Consider the following 23,756-nt stretch of genomic DNA (forward strand, 5'->3'; position numbering starts at 1 on the left):
AAGAGAAATAATCTTTTTCTTCTAGAACCCATCTAGGTTCTTTATTTAGCTGGGGCCCTGGAAATGAGACCAACAAAAGACAGATCAGCAAGAGAAAAACAGAAGTTTATTACCATGTGCATCGTGCATGCACTTGGGAACAGTCAGTGATGAGAAACCCAGAGAGACCATTAGAACTGGGGCTTATATACCGTTTTAGGCTAAACAAAGGAAAAGGGGTTTTGAGTTTCTGGGTGGTGGAGGCAAGTTTTGGGAAAGCGATCAGGAAAAGTGTGTGCTAAGTCAGTCGCTTCCGTTGTGTCTGACTCTTTGTGACCACATGGACTGTAGTCTGCCAGGCTCCTCTGTCCATGGGATTCTCCAGGCAAGATTGCTGGAGTGGGTTGCCTTTTCCTCCTCCAGGGGATCTTCTCGACCCAGGGATCGAACCTGCATCTCTTAATCTACTGCATTGGCAGGCAGGTTCTTTACCGCTAGCGCCACATGGGAAGGAAAAGTGTAGTTAATAAGTATTGTTACTAAGGTTTGTTATGCAGATTTAAGCCAGTTCCTTCTCTTTAGAGTGTTGTTAAAACTCCTTTTTCCAGGTACATGATGGGGAGACACATTAATAAATGCAAGTTTCTTTTATAAAAAGAAAACCTGTGCTCTGCTATAGAGCTTTTCCCACAGCTGTGGGTTAATGGCCTTTAGCTTAAAATAATCCATATACCAAAGAGACATGTTTTGGAGTAGCATATCTTGGAACCTTTCAGGCATGAGTGATGAATTCTGGTCAGGGCATTTGGGAAGGCAGGCTTCAGCAGATGCTGGAGGACACAACAGAAGCTGGGCTTATGCTTCCGGACCTATTCGTGGTGCAGTGAGCCCTTCAGAAGTGAACTAGAGGTTATACCCTGAGGTTCCTGAATAAGGTCCTTTAAGTGCTTCCAGGGCTTTCCAGGCAGCGCTAGTGGTAAAGACTCTGCCTGGCAATGAAGGAGACTCAAGAGACTCCATCCCTGGGTTGGGAAGATTCCCTTGGGGAAGGGCATGGCAACATACTCCAATATTCTTTCCTGGAGAATCCTATGGACAGAGGAGCCTGGGGGACTACAGTCCATAGGGTCACAAAGAGTCTGACACGACTGAAGTGACTGAACGCTAGTGCTTCCAACTCGAATGTCCTACTGGATAGGGAAGTGCCCACATTCACAGGGGGTAAATCTTATAGTCTTTAATTGTCTGTAAGGGTATCCCTTTTTCCACTTGTATCCAGTTCAATAGCTTCTACATGTTTCTATAATAACTTATATTTTCCTTTTTAATCGTTTGGCTCCCTGGTGTAACTCCTTTCCTCACATCTTTCCATCTTAATACACAACATACATTAGCTCATTTCCACACAGTGAATCGGCAAATATTTCATGTTAATGTTGTTCCCTCTGCTGTGTTTCAAGCCTCTCGGAAGAATTCTCTGATACCCACACCACCCACACGTTCATACACTTTATTCTTTCATTCTCTATGCCTTTGGCCTCATACTTGCCCCCAACTCAGTTGTGTGCATGCTAAGTCACTTCAGTCTTGTTCAGTTCTTTGCGACCCTGTGGACTGTAGCCTACCAGGCTCCTCTGTCCATGGGATTCTCCAGGTGACAGGTGAGAATACTAGAGTGGGTTGCCATGCCCTTCTGCAGGGGACCATCCCGACCCAGGGATTGAACCCGTGTCTCCTGCATTGGCAGGCAGGTTCTTTAGCACTGGTGCCACCTGGGGAGCCCCAACTCAGTTGTGTAGTGGTTATTTATGTTGGAATTGTGTCTCTGACCATCTCAACCTGCTTCAAACACTTTGAGGGTTGTGACTAAGTGAATTTGTGCTGGATTTTCTCCTGGAGTATCCAGTAGATAACTGTCCACACAGACTGAATGCATTTGGAATGTTAGTCCTAAAGCCTCTGTTAAACCATTTATTCAACAAATTAGGTTTCATGAAAACAGATTATTTACACTGCTTCATGTAACTCTCTGTTGTATTTCCCTTAGAATCTCTAGAAAGGATTTTCCTGTATGAAAACATTAGGGTTTGGGGGCATAGGTAGCTGATAAACAGACAAAAAAGAGCAGGGATTTCCAGGTCCCACTGAGAGAAAGAGGATGGAAGTGATCATGAGGAAAAGGTATTACATAAGTGATTTGAAAAGTAGAACTAGGGTTAGCATCACTTGTGGGGTTGAGATTCAGTTCAGTTCAGTCGCTCAGTCATGTCCGATTCTTTGTGATCCCATGAACCCCATGCGATTGCAGCATGCCAGGCCTCCCTGTCCATCACCAACTCCCGGAGTTTACACAAACTCATGTCCATCCAGTCGGTGATGCCATCCAACCATCTCATCCTCTGTTGTCCCCTTCTCCTCCTGCCTGCAATCCTTCCCTGCATCAGGGTCTTTTCCAATGAGTCAACTTTTCGCATGAGGTGGCAAAGTATTGAAGTTTCACTTCAACATCAGTCCTTCCAATGAACACCCAGGACTGATCTCCTTTAGGATGGACTGGTTGGATCTTCTTGTAGTCCAGGGGACTCTCAAGAGTCTTCTCCAACACCACAGTTCAAAAGCTTCAATTCTTCGGCGCTCAGCCTTCTTCACAGTCCAACTCTCACATCCATACATGACTACTGGAAAAACCATAGCCTTGACCAGACGGACCTTTGTTGGCAAAGTAATGTCTCTGCTTTTTAATATGCTGTCTAGGTTGGTCATAACTTTCCTTCCAAGGAGTAAGCATCTTTTAATTTCATGGCTGCAATCACCATCTGCAGTGATTTTGGAGCCCCCCAAAATAAAGTCAGCCACTGTTTCCACTGTTTCCCCATCTATTTCCCATGAAGTGATGGGACCAGATGCCATGATCTTAGTTTTCTGAATGTTGAGCGTTAAGCCAACTTTTTCATGCTCCTCTTTCACTTTCATCGAGAGGCTTTTTAGTTCGTCTTCACTTTCTGCCATAAGGTTGGTGTTGTCTGCATATCTGAGATTATTGCTATTTCTCCCGGCAATCTTGATTCCAGCTTGTGCTTCTTCCAGCTCAGCATTTCTCATGATGAGATTAGGATTATTAAATTTAAAATAGGGATCTACATTGACATTAGGATACAATCTAATTAGGAGGCCAAGGAGACAAGAACATTAGTCCATGAAGGCTGAAATGAAGATTAGGATTAAAATAAGAGTTAATGCTGCTGTGTTGTGCTGATGCCAGTGTAAATGTTGAATCAAAGCTGTTTTGTGTTGGGACTAGAATAAAACTAGGCTTTTCCTTGCTCTTATTTGGTATTGTCTTTGGTATTGTCTTTGAATTTGGTATTGTCTTTGCCATGGAAAAGTGGGAGACAGCAACTGTGAGATTAGGATCCCAGAACCCTTTACACATTCTTTGGAAGCATTCACTCATTCACTCATTCATTTATAGCACTAATTAGGGGCCAACTGTCTGCAACATTATGGTCTGTACTGGGAGTCTGAAATCTAGTGGAGAACTGAGGAATACATCCCATGAGCTATCCCAAAACTTCCTCCAGGCAGGCTATTGTTTCTTGTTCCCACGGAACAAGAAGTTCCTTGGAGTTCCTGTAGGATGCTCTTAGTTCAGGGAAGCAAACCTCCTTCAGCTGGGGGATCAAATTATTTCTAGACGGGGATGATTTCCTCAATGTTCACTGAGAGCTTGAGACTTCTCACCTGTGCTGGGGAGACACTATTTGTATCCAACCGCAGTGTTGAGACCATGAGGACTTGAATCAGTCCTCTTGGGTCCAAATATCTGACATAGTTCAACTGCTATGTAAACTCTGCTTTTGGGAGAGGATAATGATATCTATTTCATAGTGTTGTACTAGAGATTAAATGTGTGGTCTACTTTAATGTACCCCTGGTATATCATAATCACTATATAAAAACCTAATAATAACAATATGATAATTATCATCTTTCTGAGCAAGAGTACAGGATTGATAACCACGGTGGACCACCGCGAGGTCTTAGGTCAGGAGTCAGGGATGCCGGATGCAATACCACATTATGCCATTAGATGGCACCAAACCCACATTGTCCAAACATTGACTCCTGCCTCCTTGTTCATCACATTAATAATTGGTTCTGCCTAATGAAGATAACTCGGAGAAAGCAATGGCAACCCACTCCCGTACTCTTGCCTGGAGAATCCCATGGGTGGAGGAGCCTGGTGGGCTGTAGTCCATGGGGTCGCTAAGAGCCGGACACAACTGAGCGACTTCACTTTCACTTTTCACTTTGATGCATTGGAGAAGGAAAGGGCAACCCACTCCAGTATTCTTGCCTGGAGAATCTCAGGGACGGGGGAGCCTGGTGGGTTGCCATCTATGGGGTCGCACAGAGTCGGACACGACTGAAGTGACTTAGCAGTAGCAGCAATGAAGATAAACGGGAGGACTATATAAATACATTGCTGTGTTGGGGGAAGAAGGTTCTTTCCTGAACAATAAAAATAGAAGATTATAACTTATAATTTAAGAACAGTGAATATGACTTTTCAAGTGCTATCCTTATAATGATACCTGTCAGGGACCATGCAGTAGAAAGATTTCTATGTGACTTTGACCTATCACATCAACCATGATGGTTTGTGTATCATTAGGAAATTTGATTCAGCATCATATCAAGGGTTAAAAGGCTTCTGCATCCACTTTTACCTTGTTTGAAAAATATTTATTGGGACTTCCCTGGTGGTCCAGTGGTTAAGGCCCCATGCTTCCTGTGCAGTGGTTGCAGGTTCAATCCCTAGTCAGAGAACTAAGATCCCACGTGCTTTGTGGTGTGGTCAAAAAAATTAAATGAGAAGTATTTATTAAATTACAGCCAGGAACCTCAGAGGTCATCTAGCTCGAAGACTTCCTTTTACACATGAAAATATTCAGGTAGAGGGAAATGAAGTGACTTCCTCATATCAAGTCACTGGTCAAAGGCAGTTTTGCTAGGTGCAACCTGGGTCTCCTGACTAAGGGTCTTTGCTGGACCCAGATGACTCTGGATTTAAAGGCTGCTGCAGATGTGCTCTGCGAAGAGTTGGACACATGTGCTGATCTGTATGGCTCATGATCGTCACACTAGATGGTAAGCAGGAGTGGCATGGACATTGGACACAGCCTGGAAGAGAGATTCACCACAGATTAAAATTCAGTAGTTGGCAGTATATTGGGTTGTATTAATAGAGGTAGAGCACCTGAAACAAAGAAGGTGATAGTTGTGATCTACCCAGTGTTGGTTATACCAGCCTGGGACATTGCAGCTGTTTTCAGGCAGAACACACTTTCTAAGAAGGGGGTTGGGAGGCTCAAAGAGAAATCTGTCTTCAAATATCTGAAGGGCTATCATGTGAGAGGAAGATTAGATTTCTACTTTGGCCCCGAGGAGTACAACCAGAAGCAGGGAAGTGGCAAAAGAGCACTAGTCTGGAAATCAAACAGGCTTGAGTACACAGGGCCACTCACTAGTTATGACCTTGGGATGATTTACCTTATTGATGCCAAGTTTGTTCATTTATAGGAGGGAGATTCTACCTTCCTCATAGAATTTTCTGGTAAATACATCAACTAGGGTATACTAATATTTGGCTGCCTTCCTAAACAAGGGTTCAGATCTGTAAATGAGCTCCAGGGGACACCTAAGCATGTGTGTGCTGCCGTCCGTTCTCCCTCCGCGCTCCGCATGGTCTGGGTTTTCCTTTGCTTGTAAGGGACACATCACCCTGTGTGTGTTGTCTGCCCAGCCTTCCTCGAGTTTCCTGCTTTAGGGCAACCACAGCCCAGAGAAGCACTTCCTCCTGCTGGGCTTCTCCGACTGGCCCTCCCTGCAGCCTGTCCTCTTGGCCCTCCTCCTCTGCTGCCTCCTGATTGTAACTGGCAGCTCGGCGCTGGTCCTGCGGGCAGTGTGTGCCCGTGTACTACTTCCTCTGCCATCTGACCCTGGTGGGCTTCACCACGGGCATGGTGCCAACCCTGCTGGCCAACATGCACCGCCAGGCACTGAGGAGCGTGGTGGCTGCCTGGCACGGCCGTGTGCATCGCTGGCGCTGGGCTCGGCTGAGTGTGTCCTCCTGGCGGTGATGGTGCAGGACCGCGCGGCCGCTGGTGCAGTCTGCCATCATCCTGGCCAACCTGGTGCCGTGGCCCATGCTGTATGGGGCATGAGGACCAGAGGCAGCCGCAGGAAAGTAGTGGGCACCTGTAGGTCTCACCTGACAGCCGTCTGCCTGTTCCATTGATCCGCCATCTACCTCTACCTGCAGCCCAGGCACAGCTGCAACCAGCGTTGGGTAAATTCATTTCTCTTTTCTACACTGTAGTCACACCCACCCTCAACCCACTCCTCACCACCCTCAGGAATAAGGAAGTGAAGCGGGCAGCGAAGAGGTACCTGAGGGGGGGGGGTGTGGGGAGAGGGCAAGATGCACAGAGTCAGGTGGGGAGGGAAGGAGGGGAGTGTTACCCTGGGGCCCAAGGATGGGAATGCCCACTGGAAAGTCAGTCAGTTTAGCCTTCAGGCTGTTCATTTCTCTATGAGAATCTGTAAGATTTGTCCTTAAGCAGCCAGTGGTTAATGGGAGAGATCCCTTCCTCCCATCAGGAAGGGTTCATGTGCTTCTAGGGAAGTGTCTATATCTGTACACATGTAGGTTTAGTGTTGGTGGAAATGGTCCTCAGGCTCTCTCTAAGCCAATAAAGAGAGAATACATGATTTGAGGAAGAATTTCCCCATCCTCAGGGGATGCTATAAGCAACACCCGCCCCCACCCCCACCCCAGAGATTCCATGTGCTAAAATGATGTACGACTTGATCACGGCTGTTAGAAGAGACCATGGAAGACCCCGTGGCCTGCTATCAGAGTATCCCCAAATGACAAGAGGATCATGGATTTTTCCCTGCAGTAGACCCCATCCAGAAGCATAAGCCCTGGTCTCTCATCTCAGGGAATCAGTCCAACCACGTGTCCCCCTGCCCACTTGAATAGCGCCCACCCCAGAACATCTGAGTCATGGTTTTGATGAGCAACACCTATGACTGTGCTTTGTGCTGAGTGGTGTTACGTTCAGAAACTCTTCTGCAGGAAGTGGTTCTTGAGACAATTGTAAAGAAGGGAAGACACTAGTAGGGGAGAGGGTGGACATATATCAGGTCAAGAGAAAAGTTTATATATGATCAGGAGGGAGACTTGAAGTGGTGACAGAGGAGGAAAGGAAGGGAATGAGACGGAGGAAGCAGAGAGGGAAAAGCTCCACCTAGCCAGACTGGGCAGAGTGTTGGGGTCAAACAAGAAATCAATCTCCACCCCCCTCACTCAACCCAGAGCAGACCTGCTAGAACCCAAGGCAGGCAGGAAAGAGACTGCTCCTCAATACCCCACCTTTCTGAAAGTGTTCCCACCTCCAGCATACCTGTTCCCAAAGAGCTCCCACCGGAGGCATAAAATCTCTAGATCTCCAAGGTGAATATCTTGCCATGATCACCATCATCTCCAGAAATAAGAACCATTTAAGTGGGTGTGAGAATAACAGGGGGCTTAGTACCAAGTTTCATTCATACCAAATAGCTTTTAAAAAGTCAAGAGGACATAGTGTAATTGAATTTCTGAATTATTTAAGAATAAGCCTGCAATCATGTCAAAGTAATTAACTCACTTTGTAATAAACTATTTCACTCTTCTCTGTAAATAGAAAGTGTGTTTGGCTCAATGTTTATTCACTGATATGACAGATGAAGAACTGGGCTAAACATAGATGCAAATACAAATATAAGTAAAACATGAGACCCCCACCTAAAACTTCCTATATTGTTGGATGGAAAAGAAATAGACATTTTGAGATAAATCAGAGGGAACCAAGAAAGGATTAAATTGCAAGCTTCCTTGAATGTTATCTCTAAGTTGCCTTAAATTTTCATTTACTAGTTTATAGTATACTATGTCTATATTATATGAATTCTGCCATTTAGTCAATTATGTTAGAATCAAAGAATCTGAGCTAGAAATATTCTGCAGGTTTCCTCCCTACTCTGTCCACTCTTTGAGTTGTATTTATCTTTCTGATTAATTTTGAGAATTTTTCAAAGGATGTGATTAGTGAGTAAGAATAAAAATGGTAAACGGTGTTTCACTCCTGGTATCACTGCACTCCCAGGATGGTCATCCATCAGTGCAGTGCTACGTCAGGAAGAGTAAATGATCTTTGCTGTACCCCACAAAAAAACACGACATTGCAAATCAGTTATACATCAACCATAACAAGTTTGAAATCATCCAAATGGACCCTGCTTCCCAGGGCAGAGGCCTACTTGTCCTGCTTCACTTCTAATCCCAGCTCCTTGCTAAAATAGTTTTTCAGCATATCCACCAGCTGCTCCTTCAGGGTCTTACTGCCCATGACCAGCATGGTCAGCTGCTCGACATTTGTCCAAGGCAGCTGCCTAAGGATGGCAATGGCATTGATAAACAGCCTCTCCTGTTTGTCAGCCGGTAGCTCCATTATTGTCTGAGGAACTGGCTTAAACTTTCCACTCGTCATCCATGCACCTAACAGACCCCCGACGGCTCCCCCAATGGCTATTCCTGGTGGACCGCCCACCAAACCACCCACAAAGACCATAGTCCTGGCGACTATGGTGCCCAACCAGGAGTACTTGAAGGCCGCCTTCATCTTCCTCTTCTCAGAGATGGAGCACAACAGCCTTATGATGTCCTCCACTGAGACGTCAATGCCAGGCACATAGGCCCCATTCTCTCGGGATCCTCTGGGGGTCCTCTGGGGTTTTACGGTCTTCGAACTCCTCTGAAGGACTTTGTTTTTCACAGGAAACTGGTCTTCAGACCGGATGTGGTCAGTGATGTTCTTCACTCTGTTCTCCGAGTGGGCAGCGAAGCTCTTTAATTTCCCTTGCTCAGACTGGACATTCACTGGGACAATGAAGGACAGAAGACAATTACCTACAGTTCCTGCTACCATTTGCACCCTTTATTCCCCCTTCTTATTGCTCCCACGATTCAATGCCTGCCTGATCCTCCTCACCCATTACAACAAGCTATATCCCTTCCTTCTTTGCAATTTTCCAGGTTATAAGGCAAGAAAAACTGTCCTATTCCTTTGTGATCATACCTTGTACCCATCCCCAGATATTTCAATGATTTCCCACCTCATTTGCCTATTTTCTATCCATACAAAGTTTGTCAGATGTCAAGATCCACTACAACTTGGAACTGACATATATACACCATTGATCCTATGTATAAAATAGATGCCTAACGAGAACTTACTGTATAGTACAGGGAACTCTACTCAGTGCTTTGGTGGTGAACTAAATGGGAAGAAAATCCCAAAAAACAGGGGCTATATGTGCACATATATTTGATTGACTTTGCTGCACAGCAGAAGGTAACACGACATTGTAAAGACACTATGTGTGTTGTGTGTGTTTATGTGTGCGTGTGTGTGTGTCTATAGGCATGTACACATGTACTTAGTTGTGTCTGACTCTTTGCAACCCTATGGACTGTAGTCTGCCAGGCTCTTCTGTCCATGTGATTTTCCAGACAAGAATATTGGACTGTGTTTTCATTTCCTTCTCCAGGGGATCTTCCCAACCCAGGGATGGATCCTGGCTTTCTTGTGTCTCCTGCTATGGCAGGCAGTTTCTTTACCACTGAAACACCTGGGAAGCCACTACACTCCAATAAAATATTTTTAAAAATTAAATGCAATTACAAAGTATCCAAAGATGTACACCACATTTCTAAAGAGAGTTTCTCAGATTTGAGAACCTAATGAAATGCTCACAGGGCTTCCTTCTTGAATATGTTACAAGGAAATCCTGCTTAGAAGATGCATCCTCTGTCTTGTTAGTCTCTTTTTTAATGTCCCAATGGTTTATAGTAATAACTCATGTATTATAGTGACACTATGTTCAATATAGGTGGAATCAATATAGGGAGGAGAAACATCAACAACCTCAGATATGCAGATGATACCACTATAATGGCAGAAAGCAAAGAGGAACTAAAGAGCCTCTTGATGAGGGTGAAGGAAGAAAATGAAAGCGCTGGCTTAAAACTCATATTAAAAAAAAACTAAGACCATGGCATCTGTCCCCATTACTTCATGGCAAATAGAAGGGAAAAAGGTGAAAGTAGTGACAGATTTCCTCTTCTTGGGCTCTAAAATCACTGTGGATGGTGACACAGCAATGAAATCAGAAGACCTCTGCTTCTTGGCAGGAAAGCCATGACAACCTAGTGTGTTGAAAAGCAGAGACATTACTAGCCGACAAAGGTCCATATAGTCAAGACTATGGTCTTCCCAGTGGTTACATTCAGTTGTGGGACCTGGACTGTAAAGAAGGCAGAGCACCAAAGAATTGATGCCTTCAAACTCTGGTGCTGGAGAAGACTCCTGAGAAGACCCTGGACAGCAAAGAGATCAAACCAGTCAATCTTAAAGGAAAATCAGCTCTGAATACTTGTTGGAATACTAATCCTGAAGCTGAAATTCAGCTGTTCACATCAGATGACTGAAATACTGGACTCATTGGAAAAGTCCCTGATGCTGGGAAAGATTGAGGGCAGAAGGAGAAGAGGGCATTGAGGATGAGATGGTTGGACGGCATCACTGATGCAATGGACATGATCTTGGGCAAACTCCAGGAGATGGTGAGGGACAGAGAGACCTGGTGTGCTGCAGTCTATGAGGTTGCAGAGTCAGACACGACTTGGCAACTGAACAACAACAATAATGTTCAATATTTGGGCTTCCCAGGTGGCACTAATGGTAAAGAATCTTTCTGCTGTAATACTAGAAACTATAAAACTCTTAGAGGAAAACATAAGCAAAACACTCAATGACATAAAGCAAGATCCTCTATGACCCACCTCCTAGAGTAATGGAAATAAAAGCAAAAGTAAACAAACGCAGCCTGATTAAGCTTAAAAGCTTTTGCACAGCAAAGGAAACTATAAGCAAGGTGAAAAGATAACCCTCAGAATGGGAAAAAATAATAGCAAATGAAGCAACTGACAAAGGATTAATTTCCAAAATATATAAGCAGCTCATACAACTCAATACCAGGAAAATAAACAACCCAATCAAAAAGTGGGAAAAAGATCTAAATAAACATTTCTCCAAAGAAGACATACAGATAGCTAACAAACATGAAAAGATGCTCAACATCACTCATTATTTGAAAAAATGCAAATCAAAACCACAAGGAGATATCACCTCACACCAGTCAGAATGGCCATCATCAAAAAGTCTACAAACAATAAATGCTGGAGAGGGTGGGGACAAAAGGGAACGCTCTTGCACTGTTGGTGGGAATGTAAATTGATACAGCCACAACGGAAGGTGGTATGGAGATTCCTTTAAAAACTAGGAATAAAACCACCATATGACCCACAATCCCACTCCTAGGCATATACCCTGAGGAAAACAGGGTTGAAAAAGACACATGTATCCCATTGTTCATTTTAGCACTATTTACAATAGCTAGAACATGGAAGCAATCTAGATGCCTAGCGACAGGTGAATGGATAAAGAAGTTGTGGTACATATACACAATGGAATATTACTCAGCCATAAAAAGGAATGCATTTGAGTTAGTTCTGATGAGGTGGATGAACCTAGAACCTATTATACAGAGTGAAGTGAGTCAGAAAGAGAAAGATAAATATCATATTCTAACACACATATATGGAATCTAGAAAAATGGTTCTGAAGAATTTATTTACAGGGCAGCAATGCCCTGTACAGACACAGAGAATAGACTTATGGAAGTGGGGAAAGGGGAGGAGAGGGTGAGATGTATGGAAAGAGTAACATGGAAACTTACATTATCATATGTAAAATAGATAGCCAATGGGAATTTGCTGTACGGCTCAGGAAACTCAAACAGGGGCTCTATATCAACCTAGAGGGGTGGGATGGGGAGGGAGATGGGAGGGAGTTTCGAAAGGGAGGGGATATATGTACACCTATGGCTGACTCATATTGAGGTTTGACAGAAAACAACAAAAGCCTGTAAAGCTATTATCCTTCAATTAAAAAAAAAAAGAGAGAGAGAATCCTTCTGCCAATGCAGGAGACTTAAGAGGCATGACTTTGATCAGGAAGATCCCCTGAAAGAGGGCATGTAAACACACTCCAGTATTCTTTCCTGGCAAGTCCCATAGACAGGGGAGCCTAGTCAGCTATAGTCCATGGGGTTGCAAGGAGTCAGATACGACTGAAGTGACTTAGCATGCTTACTTTCAATATCACTTGCTCATCTGTATTTCCTGTGTTTTTAAATTTACCTGTTGCAGAAAATGATCTCTTCCTTTAATCCAGTCAGGGTTCCACTTACAGAAAGTAGGAGGCATGTCTAAGTCTTAGTTCAAAATTCTGAATGTGGGAATTCTAATACCTACCTTGTCACTGGACTGCCTCAGAGGACCTCTTCCAGGCTTCATTCAAAAATATCTTCCTAATCTAGATGCCACATTTCTTTCCTGAAGTCTCACTCTCCTGTGCTAAGCATTGCCCTGATGCCAAGTTCCTTTTGAGTGTTTATATTCTTACGAGGTTAACAGCTCAGGTCATAAAGAATATAGGATAATAGAGTTATGTGAACCTCTCTCTGGGGACTAAAAGGAGGTTTAAGAGCCCTGGATCCCTAAACAAGATAAGGGAAATGGGAATCAAAACAGTGTTTCCATAGTTTGAAGTTTTGCCAGCCCTGCTGAGCACAAAGGCTACTCCCACTTCATACCACATACCCTACCAGTGGCCATGGCAAGGTCTCAATACCAGAGAACTCAGGAGCCCAACAACCAGGTTCTCTTCATAGAAACTTACTTCACATTGCGTAGGTATCCATGCCTGTCTCCTCCACTTCCAGATGTCTTCCTGGCCACACCATCTCCCCAGCACTGTCCCTCATGCACCCCTGAGAGCTCCATCAAATCTCTGAGGTCCTCTCTCTTTGCCCTTCGCAGTATCAAATCCCAACTTACACCACAGGTGGCAGCCATCTCTGCGCTCAAGAGAGTAGAAACGGGAGAGAGAGCAAGGGAACTGGCCTCCTGTTTATAGAAGCAGCTAAGTTGGAAATGCCCTGCTTGTCTGCTGTGTATGTCAGGATTTTCTGGATCCTTTCTTCTTACAATTGCTTTCACTTTCTCTACAGCGGAATCCGTAAGCAGAAATGTCATCTAATCAAGCATGTCTCTGCGCAGCTAATCCATTGCCCTCCTTGTTCCTAATGTGAGATGACTCTTTTCTGTTGGAAATTGTGTGCTTAACCACCCACCACTCCAAATCCTGACTTTTATGTAGCCCTGGACCCTCAGTGGCTGGAAGAATTTGAACACTCTGTGGTCCTCTCCAATGCTTTTAAGAACCCTACCAACCCACGATCCCTCCTCCTCCTGCCAGTAGTTAGGGGTCTTTCTGAGAGCAAGGGTGCCCTGGAGATGATAGTGAGAGTTGCTGCGGGTGATGTGACTAGGAGCAGCCTGTTCACACCAGCCTGACAGAATGTGTGAAGGAGGAGGAGACATGAGGAGCAGGAGGAGCAGACATAAGACACGTAACCCTGCACTGAGATGAGACATGATTCTAGTCCAGGGACATCACCTGCTGAATTAACTCGGGCAAATCTGTTCATGTCCCGAGATGTCGGTTTTCTGGTCTATAAATGACATGATTGGAGAGAACTCCTAAAGGTCTTCAGGCTCAAGAAACTTTTTAAATAAACTGTCCCTTACAAAGAACTTTGGATTCCTAACTCTTGAGCTTCCTGGCACTCTTCCTCTCCTGTCTGAGAACCTGCAAACCAAATCCACTACCTGAGAACTACCCAGAACCACCAGTCAAACACTGACTCCCACCTTCCAGATGTCAAAACAATCACACATCCACTCTCACACCATAGTTCCTCTACTTCCTGGCCTTTCCTCCTGGAGACTCACTAGTGTCATCTCACACGTTCCTAAGGCGCTTCTTACTCGTGCCTCTTTGGATTTGAATCGGGACGACAGGGGAGTACATAAGCTGTGTGTTCTGGAAGTTTTTCCTTACCCTGATCAGATTAATCTCTGCCCTCTTCCAAAGACTGAGGACATTTCTACACACCCCTCTCCCCTTTTCTGAGAGTGATTACTAAAAGTTCCTCCTAAAGTTCAACGTAAAAAGTCTGCAGAAATGCCAGGTATTCATCTTCGTTTGCTGTGTTTCAGTGACCCTTTCGTGTACCTTCACTCCCTGACAGGTTTCAAATGATCCCATTTTACTTCCAGCTCTTTCTTCCTGGAGAATATGATTTTACAGAAGTGTCCGTGTAATGAAAGTAATGGGAGCTGAGAACTCATTCCAGTACTTTAAAAACCTTAACATAAATCATGTTCTCCTTTTTAAAATTCTCACTAGAGAGAGAATCAAGTTGAAAAACCTAATACTTATTTAAGCGTATTTCGTGTGTGTGTGTGGGGAAAGACATATATTCTGAAACACACAGAATAAGTATGAAGGTGGAAGAATGCCTGATGGAATTGAGTGAAAACCTTGACCTACCTTTTCTCCCTTCAGATAGTTTTCCAGCTTCCTATTGTCCCTGAGTTTAGAAGACAAGATTGTGACCTTGGGCTGAAGCACAGCAGCAAAGGGCTTCCCCCCACCCTCCCCAAGTCCACTGTCCAATAGGATCGGGGGATTCTGAAACCTCACCAGTGTCCAGGCAGAAAAGCTCAGATCAGGTTGAGGTTGATCTGGAAAGAGGAAGTCCTGCAGCAGGACAGGGATTGGGGATTGGCCCGGAGAGATTTAAAGTTTGTCTGTCTGAACTAGTGTGTTTCTATGTAATCACAGAATTAGGTGATTTGACTTTTTATAACTCTGCATCTCTAGAACCACGGGTCTATAAGCCTGAATGTCATCTCTTGCATTTATTCATCTCCAGTATGACTATAAAATCATCAAATCACTGGACCAAGGCGGTTCTGTTAGGTGAAACTCAGGTCTCCTGACTAATGTTTTTTCCTCCACACAGGTGTCTCTGCATTTAAATGCTGTTATACTTGTGCCCATCTGTGTTGCTCATGATCGTCACACTAGATGGTAAGCAGGAGTGGCATGGACTTTGGACATACCCTGGAAGACAGACTCACCACAGATAAAAATTCAGTAGTCCGCACTATATTGAATGTATTATTAGGGTTATAGTAGAGCACCTGAAATGAAGGTGTCAGTTCTGATCTACCCCGTGTTGGTTATACTAACCTGGAGCATTTCATCTATTTTTAGGCACTTTTTTATATGCTTCCAAAGAAGGGGGTTAGGAGGCTCAAAATAGAAATCAGTCTTCAAATATCTGAAGGGCTATCACGTGAGAGGAAGTTTAGATTTCTACTTTCTACTTTGGCCCCTAGGAATACACCAGAAACAGGGAAGCAGCAAAAGAGTACTGGTTCGGAAATCAAACAGGTGCTGAGTACATGTCCAAAGGACCACTCAGTGGCTATGACCTTTGGACGCTTTATCTTATAGAGCCCAAGTGTGTTTATCTCTAGGAGGGAGATTCTATTTTCCTCATAGAATTTTCTGGTAAATACCTCAACTAGGGTATCCTTATGCATGGCTGTCTTCCTAAACTAAGGGTTCAGATCTGTAAATGAGCTCCAGTGGACACCTAAGCGTGTGTGTGCTGCCATCCAGTTCCCCTCCGCACTTGCCATCCCTTTGCTTGTAAGGGATACATCACCCTGTGTGTGTCGTCCTTCCAAACCTTCTGTGAGTTCCCCCTTCAGGGCCAGGGGCAGTCGCAGAAAAGCGGTGGGCACCTGTGGGTCCCACATGAGAGCTGTCTGACTGTTCGGTGGATCCCTCCTCTGCAGCTACCTGCAACCCACGCACAGCTACAACCAGTGGCAGGCAAGTTCATTTCTCTTTTCTGCACTGTCACTCACCTGCCCTCAACAAACTGCTCTCCACCCTCAGGAATAAGGAAGCGAGGGGGCAGCGAGGAGGTTCCTGAGGGATTTGGGAGAGGGCAAGAGCACAGTGAGTCAGTCAGGGAGGGAAGGATGGGCATGTTACCCAGGGCCCAAGGATGGGAATGTCTGGTGTAAAGACTTTAGCCTTCAGGCTGTTCATTTCTCCATGAGAATCTGCAAGATTTGTCCCTAAGGAGCCCACGGTTAATGGGGAGTTCCCTTCCTCCCATCAGGAAAGATTCACGTGCTGTAGGGAAAACCCCCATGTCCTTTATCTGTGCAAGTTCAGTGAGGGAGCATTGGCCTTTGGGCTTTCTCCTGATATGATGAAAAAAACTGTGATTTTGGGAGGGACTTTCCCATCTTCAGGGGCACTATATCTCCCAGTTAATAGCTCATTTGCTGGTAAGAGATGTACGAATATTCCAGTCTAGTGGAAGAGACCATGGAAGACCCCATGGTGTCTGCCATCAGACATATCCCTAAGTGACAATCAAATCATAGACTCAGCTGTGTAGGAGATTCCATCCAAAAAAAAGAAAGGCTCTAGTCTCTCATCGCAGGGCATCAGTACAAGCAAATGCCCTCCTAACAAGTTAATAGCGCCCACCCCAGAGAACTTGACTCATAATTGTAATGAGCAACACCTATGCTGAGTGGGGTTACGTTCATAAATGCTTCTACCAGAGGTGGTTCTTGAGACAGTTATAAAGAAAAGGAGACTAGTGGGAAAGAGGATGGACACGTTTCAGGCTGTGAGAAAACATACAGGTGATCACGAGGGAGAAATGAGATGGAGGAAGAAAGGAAGGGAGGGAGATGGAGGACACAGAGAGGGACAAGCTCCACTAGCCAGACCATGGGCAGAGTGTTGGGGTCAATCCAGAAATCAACCCCCACCCCCACATCCAAACCAGAGAAGTCCTGACAGAGCCTCAGACAGGCAGGCCAGAGACTGCTCTAACACTCACTCACTTTTCTGAAAGTTTGTTCCCACCTAAAGCTCCCCAAGGAGCCCCTGCTAGAGGCATAAAATCTCGAGATCCCCAAGGTGAATATCTTGCTATGACCACCATCATCCCGAGAAATAAGAGTGGTTTAATTGGGTGTGGGAACCAGAGAGTAAGAAGGGGCATGGTGCCAAGTTTCACTTCATAACAAACAGCTTTAAATAAGGAGAGGGGAAGTAGTTTAATGTTTCTAAATTTTTTTAACATATGTCACAGTAAAGAAATCACTTCATAATAAATCATTTCACTATTGTCTACAGGCAGAGAGTCAGTGTGACTCAATGATTATTGAGTCATATGAGAGAGAAACACTAAGCTAAATATAGATGCAACACAGTAATTAGAAGAACATGGATCACAACCTAAAATGGTCTATCATGTTGATTGGGAAAAGAAATAGGAGTTTTTCTATGAATCAGACAGAACCAAGACAGGATGAAACTGCAACTGTCATTGAATATCATCTCTAATAGGCCTTCAAATCCTAATATATTCGAACATATCAAATACACACAATTTTGTCAATATTCAATCTTGCTAGAATGAAAGAATCAATTGGTTAGAAATATTCTAGTCTTTCACCCCAATCCACCCGAAATCTTTTGCTTCTCCTATCACTCCATCTGCAGGATGGTCACCCGCCAATGCAGGGGTATGTCAGGAAGAGTATATGGCCCTTTTTGATGCCATAATCTCCCATGATCTTCCCATCTTCCAGTTTCTTTCCATTGCAGTTCACAATCTGCTTCTTAGGGGGTATAGCGGTCTTCATCTTGATCATCTCCTTCACCTGGGTCACTGAGCTGGACCTTCGCACCTGGAGCTCGTGCCTCTGCCCCTCATCACCCGGCTCCACCAAAACCAAGGGCAGCTCCTCATCACTGGGCTTCACCACCTTCAGGGTGAGGTGGATGGTCGTCTCCTTGTCGATGCCATACGATGACAGAGTTCTCTGGGACTTCAGGGTCTTCGAGCCCAGCTGGAGGACCTGTTCCTGAACGGGAACCTTGGTCCTAGACCAGACATGTTCATTGATCTTATTCACTCTGTCTCCCGGATGGGCAGTGAAGGTCATTGGTCTCCATTGCTCAGAGTGGACAGTCACCTGGACAAAAAAAGGCCAAGAGACAGTTGCCTAGATTGCCTGCCCTCTTCTACACCCATTGTGCCCACTCCTTCATTGCTACCCCATTCACTGCCAGTCTGGTGCTCCAGATCCTTTACAACAACCTGTGTCCTTCCCTTGTTTCAAACTTGTCTTTTGAAATTACTAGGTTATAATGCAAGAAAACCAGTCTTATTCTTTTGTAACCATACCTCTTATCCATCCCTAAAATGTTATCAATGGTTTCCCACCTCATTTACCTGTCTCCTATCCAGATAAACTTTGTCAGATGTCAAAAACAAAACATCTGAAAATGTACACTAGGATTTATAAACACCTCTCAAAGAGAATTTCGAAGACTTGACAGTCTCATGGAATACTCATAGGGCTGTCCTCCATGACTGTGACTACTTTAGATAAAAACCCTGTTTAGGAAACATCTTCTCTGTACTGTTAGTACTTTTTTTGGTAATAATAATTCATTTCTTATAGTGTCCCTATTTTCAGTATCACTTGGCCACATGTATTTCCTATGTTTTCCTATCCACCCATTATAGAATATGATCTCTTCCTTTAAGCAAATTGGGGCTCCACTCACAGAAAGTAGGGACTACTTCTGAGTCTTACTTCAGTATCTCAACACAGGGAATCTCATTCCTGTGCTGTAGCTGGAAAGTCTCAGAGGACTTCTTTCAGGCTTCATTCAAAAATATCTCCCCAGTCCAGATGCCACAGAGATTTCTTCACTGAACTGTCACTCTTCTGTGCTAAGCATGGCCCTCATTCCAGGTTCTCTTTGTAGAGAATATAGTCTTACACAAGGTAATGTAACAGGACATTAACAACTTAAAATAAGTGAATCCTGTCAACCTCTCTTTTGGGAAAAGAAGAAAGCTTAAGTTTAACTGCCCTGGAGGCCTAAACAGGGTAAAAGAGAAAGGGATCAAGACAATATTTTCATACTTTCAAGCTTGCCAGCCCTGTTGAGCATAAAGCCCACTCCTGCTTCCTATCACATACTCCTAAGTGTGACCAGTGCAAGGTCTTGACGTAAGAGAACTCAGGAACCCAAGAACTCTTTATAGGAACTTTCTTCACATTCAGTAGGTATCGATGCCCATCTCCTCCCCTTCCAGATGTCTTCCCAGCAACCCCCCCTTCCTCTCCCAGCGCACTGTCCCTCATCTATTCCTCAGTCTTTCCCATGTCTCAGAGGTCTTCTCCCTTTCCCCACCCCTGGTATCAAATCTCAACTCACATCGATGGCAGTGGCCGCCATGTCTGCGATCAGAGGAGCAGAATCAGGAGATAGAGCAAAAAGGACCTCGCCTCCAGTTTATATAAGCAGCTGAACCGGAAATACCCTGCCTGCCTGCTCTGTTTATTAAGCTTCCCTGTACCATTTGCTCTTGCATGGTATGCTGAATTTACTTTCACTTTTGCTACTGGGGAGTCAATAAACAAAAATACCTCCTAACCAAGCACTTCTCAGGTCAGCCAATCCATTTGCCCTCCTTGTTCCAAACATGGGATGGTCTTTGTTGAGAATTTTTCTCTGATTAACCACCCACCACTTCCAATCCTGACTTGTGATTTCCAGCCTGCAGCTCTGACCCTCATTAGCTTGAAAACCTTTAACACTGGTGGTCCTCCCCTTAGCTTTTAAGAGCTCCCCCCGCCCCACCCTAACTGCCACCATTAGTCAGAGAACTTCCTGAGAACAGAGGTGCCCAGGAGAGGACAGTGAGAGTTGCCATGTGTGATGTGACCAGGAGCAGCCTGTTAACCCTAGCTTAGCAGAATGTGAGAAGCTGGTCCAGAGAAAACATGGGATAAATAACTCTGGACTGAGAAGAGCCATGAATTCCGGTCCTAGGGCTGACACTCAGTTAACCTGGGCAAATCTGTTCACCTCCCTGGGTGTTGGTTTTCTGGTCTATAAAATGATATGATGGGAGAGAATTCCTAAGTGTATTCCAGGCTCAGAAAATTTTGTTTATAAATATTATTTACAAAGAACTTTAGATTCCTGGGTCTTGAGCTTTCTAGCACTTCCTACGGTATCTGCAAACCAAACCCATTACTTGAGAGCAACCCAAATCCAACAGTCAAAAGCTGACTACCACCTTCCACATGGAAAACAATCACACATCTCTTTCGCACCACAGTGCCTCCATTTCCTCACCTTTACTCCTGGGTATTCACTAGGAGCTATTTGCTCCCCGGCTCTTCAGATTTGGATTAGGACAAAAAGGGAATACATAACTGTGTGTGCTCAGGGAATTTTCTTGATATCTCCTCCGAACATTCCAAATTAATCGCTGTCTTTTCCCAAAGTCTCAGGTCTGTGCGCGCTAAGTCACTTCAGTCCTGTCTGACTCATTGTGACCCCATGGACTGCAGGCTCCTCTGTCCATGGGATTCTCCAGGCAAGAATACTGGAGTGGTTTGCTGTGCCCTCCTCCAAGGGATCTTCCTGACCAGGCATCAAACTCACATCTCTTGTGTCTCTTGCATTGGCAGGCAGGTTCTTTACCACTACGGCCTCCTGGGAACCCCCCAAACCCACTTTAAGAAAAACATTTATTGAAAAGTGCTTTAAATGCTTTCAGAATACAAGGTCTGTAAAAATGCCAAGTTGTTATCTTTGTTTACTGTGTTTTCACTGATCATTTACCATACCTTGAGAACTATCAAATGATCCCGTTTAGTCCAGGGATTTCTATCCTGGAGAACTTGGCTTTACACAAGTGCCTACACAGAGTAATGGGATCCAAGAGCTCATTCCAATGTATCAATAACCTTAACATAAATTATGTTCTCCTATTTGAAGCTCTTATCAGTTAATAAAATTAGAAAAACTAATTGCCGTTTAAGTTATTTTGTGGGATAGACATACTTTTTTAAACTCATAGGGTGTGTTTGAAGGGGAAAGAATGCCTGATGGAATAGCTTGGAGACCTTGATCTTCTATTCTCCCTTCAGATATCTCACCACATTCTCTATTTAGAAAACATCATTATGACATCTAACTCCTCCACTGTCCAATAGGATATGGGGACTCTGAAACATCACCAGTGGCCAGGCAGAAAATGCCTGACCAGGTTGAGGGTGACAGAGAAAGTGAGACCCCTGCAGTAGGACAAGGATAGGGGGATGGGTCTGGAGAGAGAAAGGGAAAACTGCACGAAGCAGACTTGAAGGAAGTGTTCTCAGTTTTCAAATTTTATTTGTACCTTAGGTCTTCATGTCATTTCTGGAAAGAGAACAGGGAGAGTAGATGGTTAAAACTTCTTATAATTAAATCTCTCTCTTCTCATAAACTTTCTCTCACCCCGAGGCATACAGGATCTTAGTTCTCTGGACCAGGGATTGAACCCATGCCCCTCTGCAGTGGGAGAGTGGAGTCTTAGCCATTGGACCTCCAGGGAAGTCTAGCCTACACCATCTTGGTGCCAACCTCTGCATTCTCTGGGGAAGCAGGGAACCTTAGTCAGAATCTCCTGGTGGGAGAGCCCAGGAATGACATTTCCCAGGGATGATATTTGTCTGTGGATACCCCTCAGATCTGTGCCCTCAGCTGGCCCTGAGCTGCAGATCTGTAGGTCTAGCTGCTTTCGTGCATGGTTCCCTGGACTCCCTGCATGTTTTGAACATGCCAAGGTCTCTCTGTCACTGGGTCACTGAGCATGACTTTCCATCCACTGTATTCCCAACACTGTGGATTTACAATAATATGCAAGGTAAGCAGCATCTCCTCCAGGAAAACCTCCCTGACTTTCTTCCATCCTGTTCAGGGTTACATACCCATCTTCTGTTCTTTTATACTTCCTCTGCAAACCTCTCAGAGGCCATTTCTCCAGCCATAAGTTCATCTGCTTACTTGTGCTTTACCCTCACTCAACAGTAGGAGTCTAGGAGGTCATAATTGTGTCTCTTTTTTGGCTGTGCCATGTAGCTTATGGCATCATAGTTCCCTGACCAGGGGTTGAACCTGTGCCTCCTGCATTGGAAGTGGGGCATTTTAATGTCTGGACCACCAGGGAAGTCCTTCATAATTGTGTCTTAATTGTCTTGTATGTTTAGCACTCCTCAGGCATGCTGTCTGGCACACTAAATAATAAATATTCAGTAAATGCATGAATGAATTATTAAATGGATAAATAAGTGAATAAAAAGTGAGAAATAACATTTAGTGAGTATCATTATATTTCAGAAACTGCACAGGTATTATTAAATGGTACCTCATTAAAATTTTAGCATTCTAGTAAGGTAAGTATTAGTAATTTTGTTGATAAGTAAGAGTCCTATTAGTAGTAGCTGGTAAGCAAGGGTTCAAATACAAACCTCTATTTCTACACTCCTTGTCTTCTCCTTTTCCTCTTTCAGTGGAAAGAAAAGTGAGGCTTGTGTACACATGTGTGCTTTTTTATTACAGCAAAGATACAGGTTGAAGGAAGGAATAGAGAGATAAAGGAAAGCCGAGGATGTAAGGAGCCTTAGGATGAATGAGAGCAAGAAGGGTTTGGCGGAGAGGGGTCTATTTGTAGGGAGAAGCATCCCCGGTTGGTGGGCCCTACCTGGAACAACATATGGGCCTCCACTGGGCAGAAGGGACCAGAGTCCGTGAGTGCAGGACTCAGACTCTGGAGGAAGGCTGCACCCTGGTGCAAAGGTAGAGGAGAACTGCTTTTTCAGGACTATGAGTGGAAAAAGACAACACTGCAAGGCAATTCCACAGAGCAGTAAAGACACTGCCCGCTGCAGCTGGGGATTTCCTGCTTAGACAGGATCTGGATTCTGGGAAACAGTGACCTTTCAAGGAAGGAGAATAACAAATCCGGACTTGGAGCTCTCTTTTCCCTCTTCCCTTCTTATGTGAAATTCCCTCCCAGCCCAAGTCCAGGGAGAGGGCTATCCTAAATGCCCCAATGTCCTTTTGCTGACCACAGGTTTTTCTTGGGAACTGACTCCTCTTTGCTCTTTACCGCAGCGTCCATCTGACTTTTTTTCCATCTGTCACAATTAAACTTTTTCAGAGGCAAATAAAAATCTCTTTTCTTTTGCTCCTCTAATAAATCCGGAAAACCAGCCAAGGTCAAAGATCATGCTGTGGAGATTTTGGCAGGTTTTAAAACAAGTGTCTCAGATATCCAGAGCCTCCCAGCTTGGTCCTAGCTGGCTGGGTGATCTAGAGCTCGTCACTGTCCCCACTGGGATGCCCTGGAGCAGATGCTTCTTTCCCATCGCTTTCATAAATGCCCATGAAAGAGGTTGTAAAACTGGGATCAGGAATATTGCTTCAGAAATGCCAAGCAAACTCAATCAAAATGCACCTGTGAATTCTTATATAATGGTTAGGGGGAAAGTCCATCCACTCTCATGAAGGACCATTTGGAAAATATCTGTCTGCCAAACTCCAAAATGGACATGCCAAACTAAAACAACCCAAATATTTTTCAGTAATAGGGAAATAGATAACTGAACTATAGAACAGCATCAGCAATAAACATGGTTGAATTATACCTGCAAGCAACGATACGGATGGACACGCCACATACCAATTGAGTGAAAGAAAACAAGGCCTAGGAGACTACAGAAAGTATGATACTCTTCA

At 44.4% G+C, this 23,756-nt stretch overlaps 2 protein-coding genes and 1 pseudogene across 3 annotated transcripts; 1 reads left to right on the forward strand and 2 right to left on the reverse strand.

The window, feature by feature from the left end:
• Positions 1-4,632: 4,632 nt before the first annotated feature.
• LOC133059265 (putative olfactory receptor 2I1) lies at positions 4,633-6,822 on the forward strand (annotated as a pseudogene).
• A 906-nt stretch (positions 6,823-7,728) lies between these two features.
• Positions 7,729-14,687, reverse strand: LOC133059100 (protein C19orf12 homolog). Of its 2 annotated transcripts, none has more exons than XM_061146136.1 (2): positions 14,607-14,687; positions 7,729-8,965 (listed from the first exon to the last, which is right to left on the reverse strand). In XM_061146136.1, exon 2 carries the CDS (start codon positions 8,706-8,708, stop codon positions 8,343-8,345), a length of 366 nt encoding a protein of 121 aa, XP_061002119.1. In that variant the 5' UTR covers positions 8,709-8,965; positions 14,607-14,687; the 3' UTR covers positions 7,729-8,342. The 2 variants fall into 2 exon arrangements, with proteins under 2 accessions (XP_061002119.1, XP_061002118.1); XM_061146135.1 differs by lacking the exon at positions 14,607-14,687 and adding an exon at positions 12,891-13,032.
• A 2,509-nt stretch (positions 14,688-17,196) lies between these two features.
• LOC133059748 (ubiquitin D-like) lies at positions 17,197-19,552 on the reverse strand. Its single transcript, XM_061147296.1, has 2 exons — positions 19,398-19,552; positions 17,197-18,139 (listed from the first exon to the last, which is right to left on the reverse strand). Exons 1-2 carry the CDS (start codon positions 19,416-19,418, stop codon positions 17,669-17,671), a joined length of 492 nt encoding a protein of 163 aa, XP_061003279.1. The 5' UTR covers positions 19,419-19,552; the 3' UTR covers positions 17,197-17,668.
• Between the last annotated feature and the right edge of the window lie 4,204 nt (positions 19,553-23,756).

The sequence above is a fragment of the Dama dama genome, chromosome 7 (assembly GCF_033118175.1).
Source record: "Dama dama isolate Ldn47 chromosome 7, ASM3311817v1, whole genome shotgun sequence".
NCBI classification, from domain to species: Eukaryota; Metazoa; Chordata; class Mammalia; order Artiodactyla; family Cervidae; genus Dama; species Dama dama.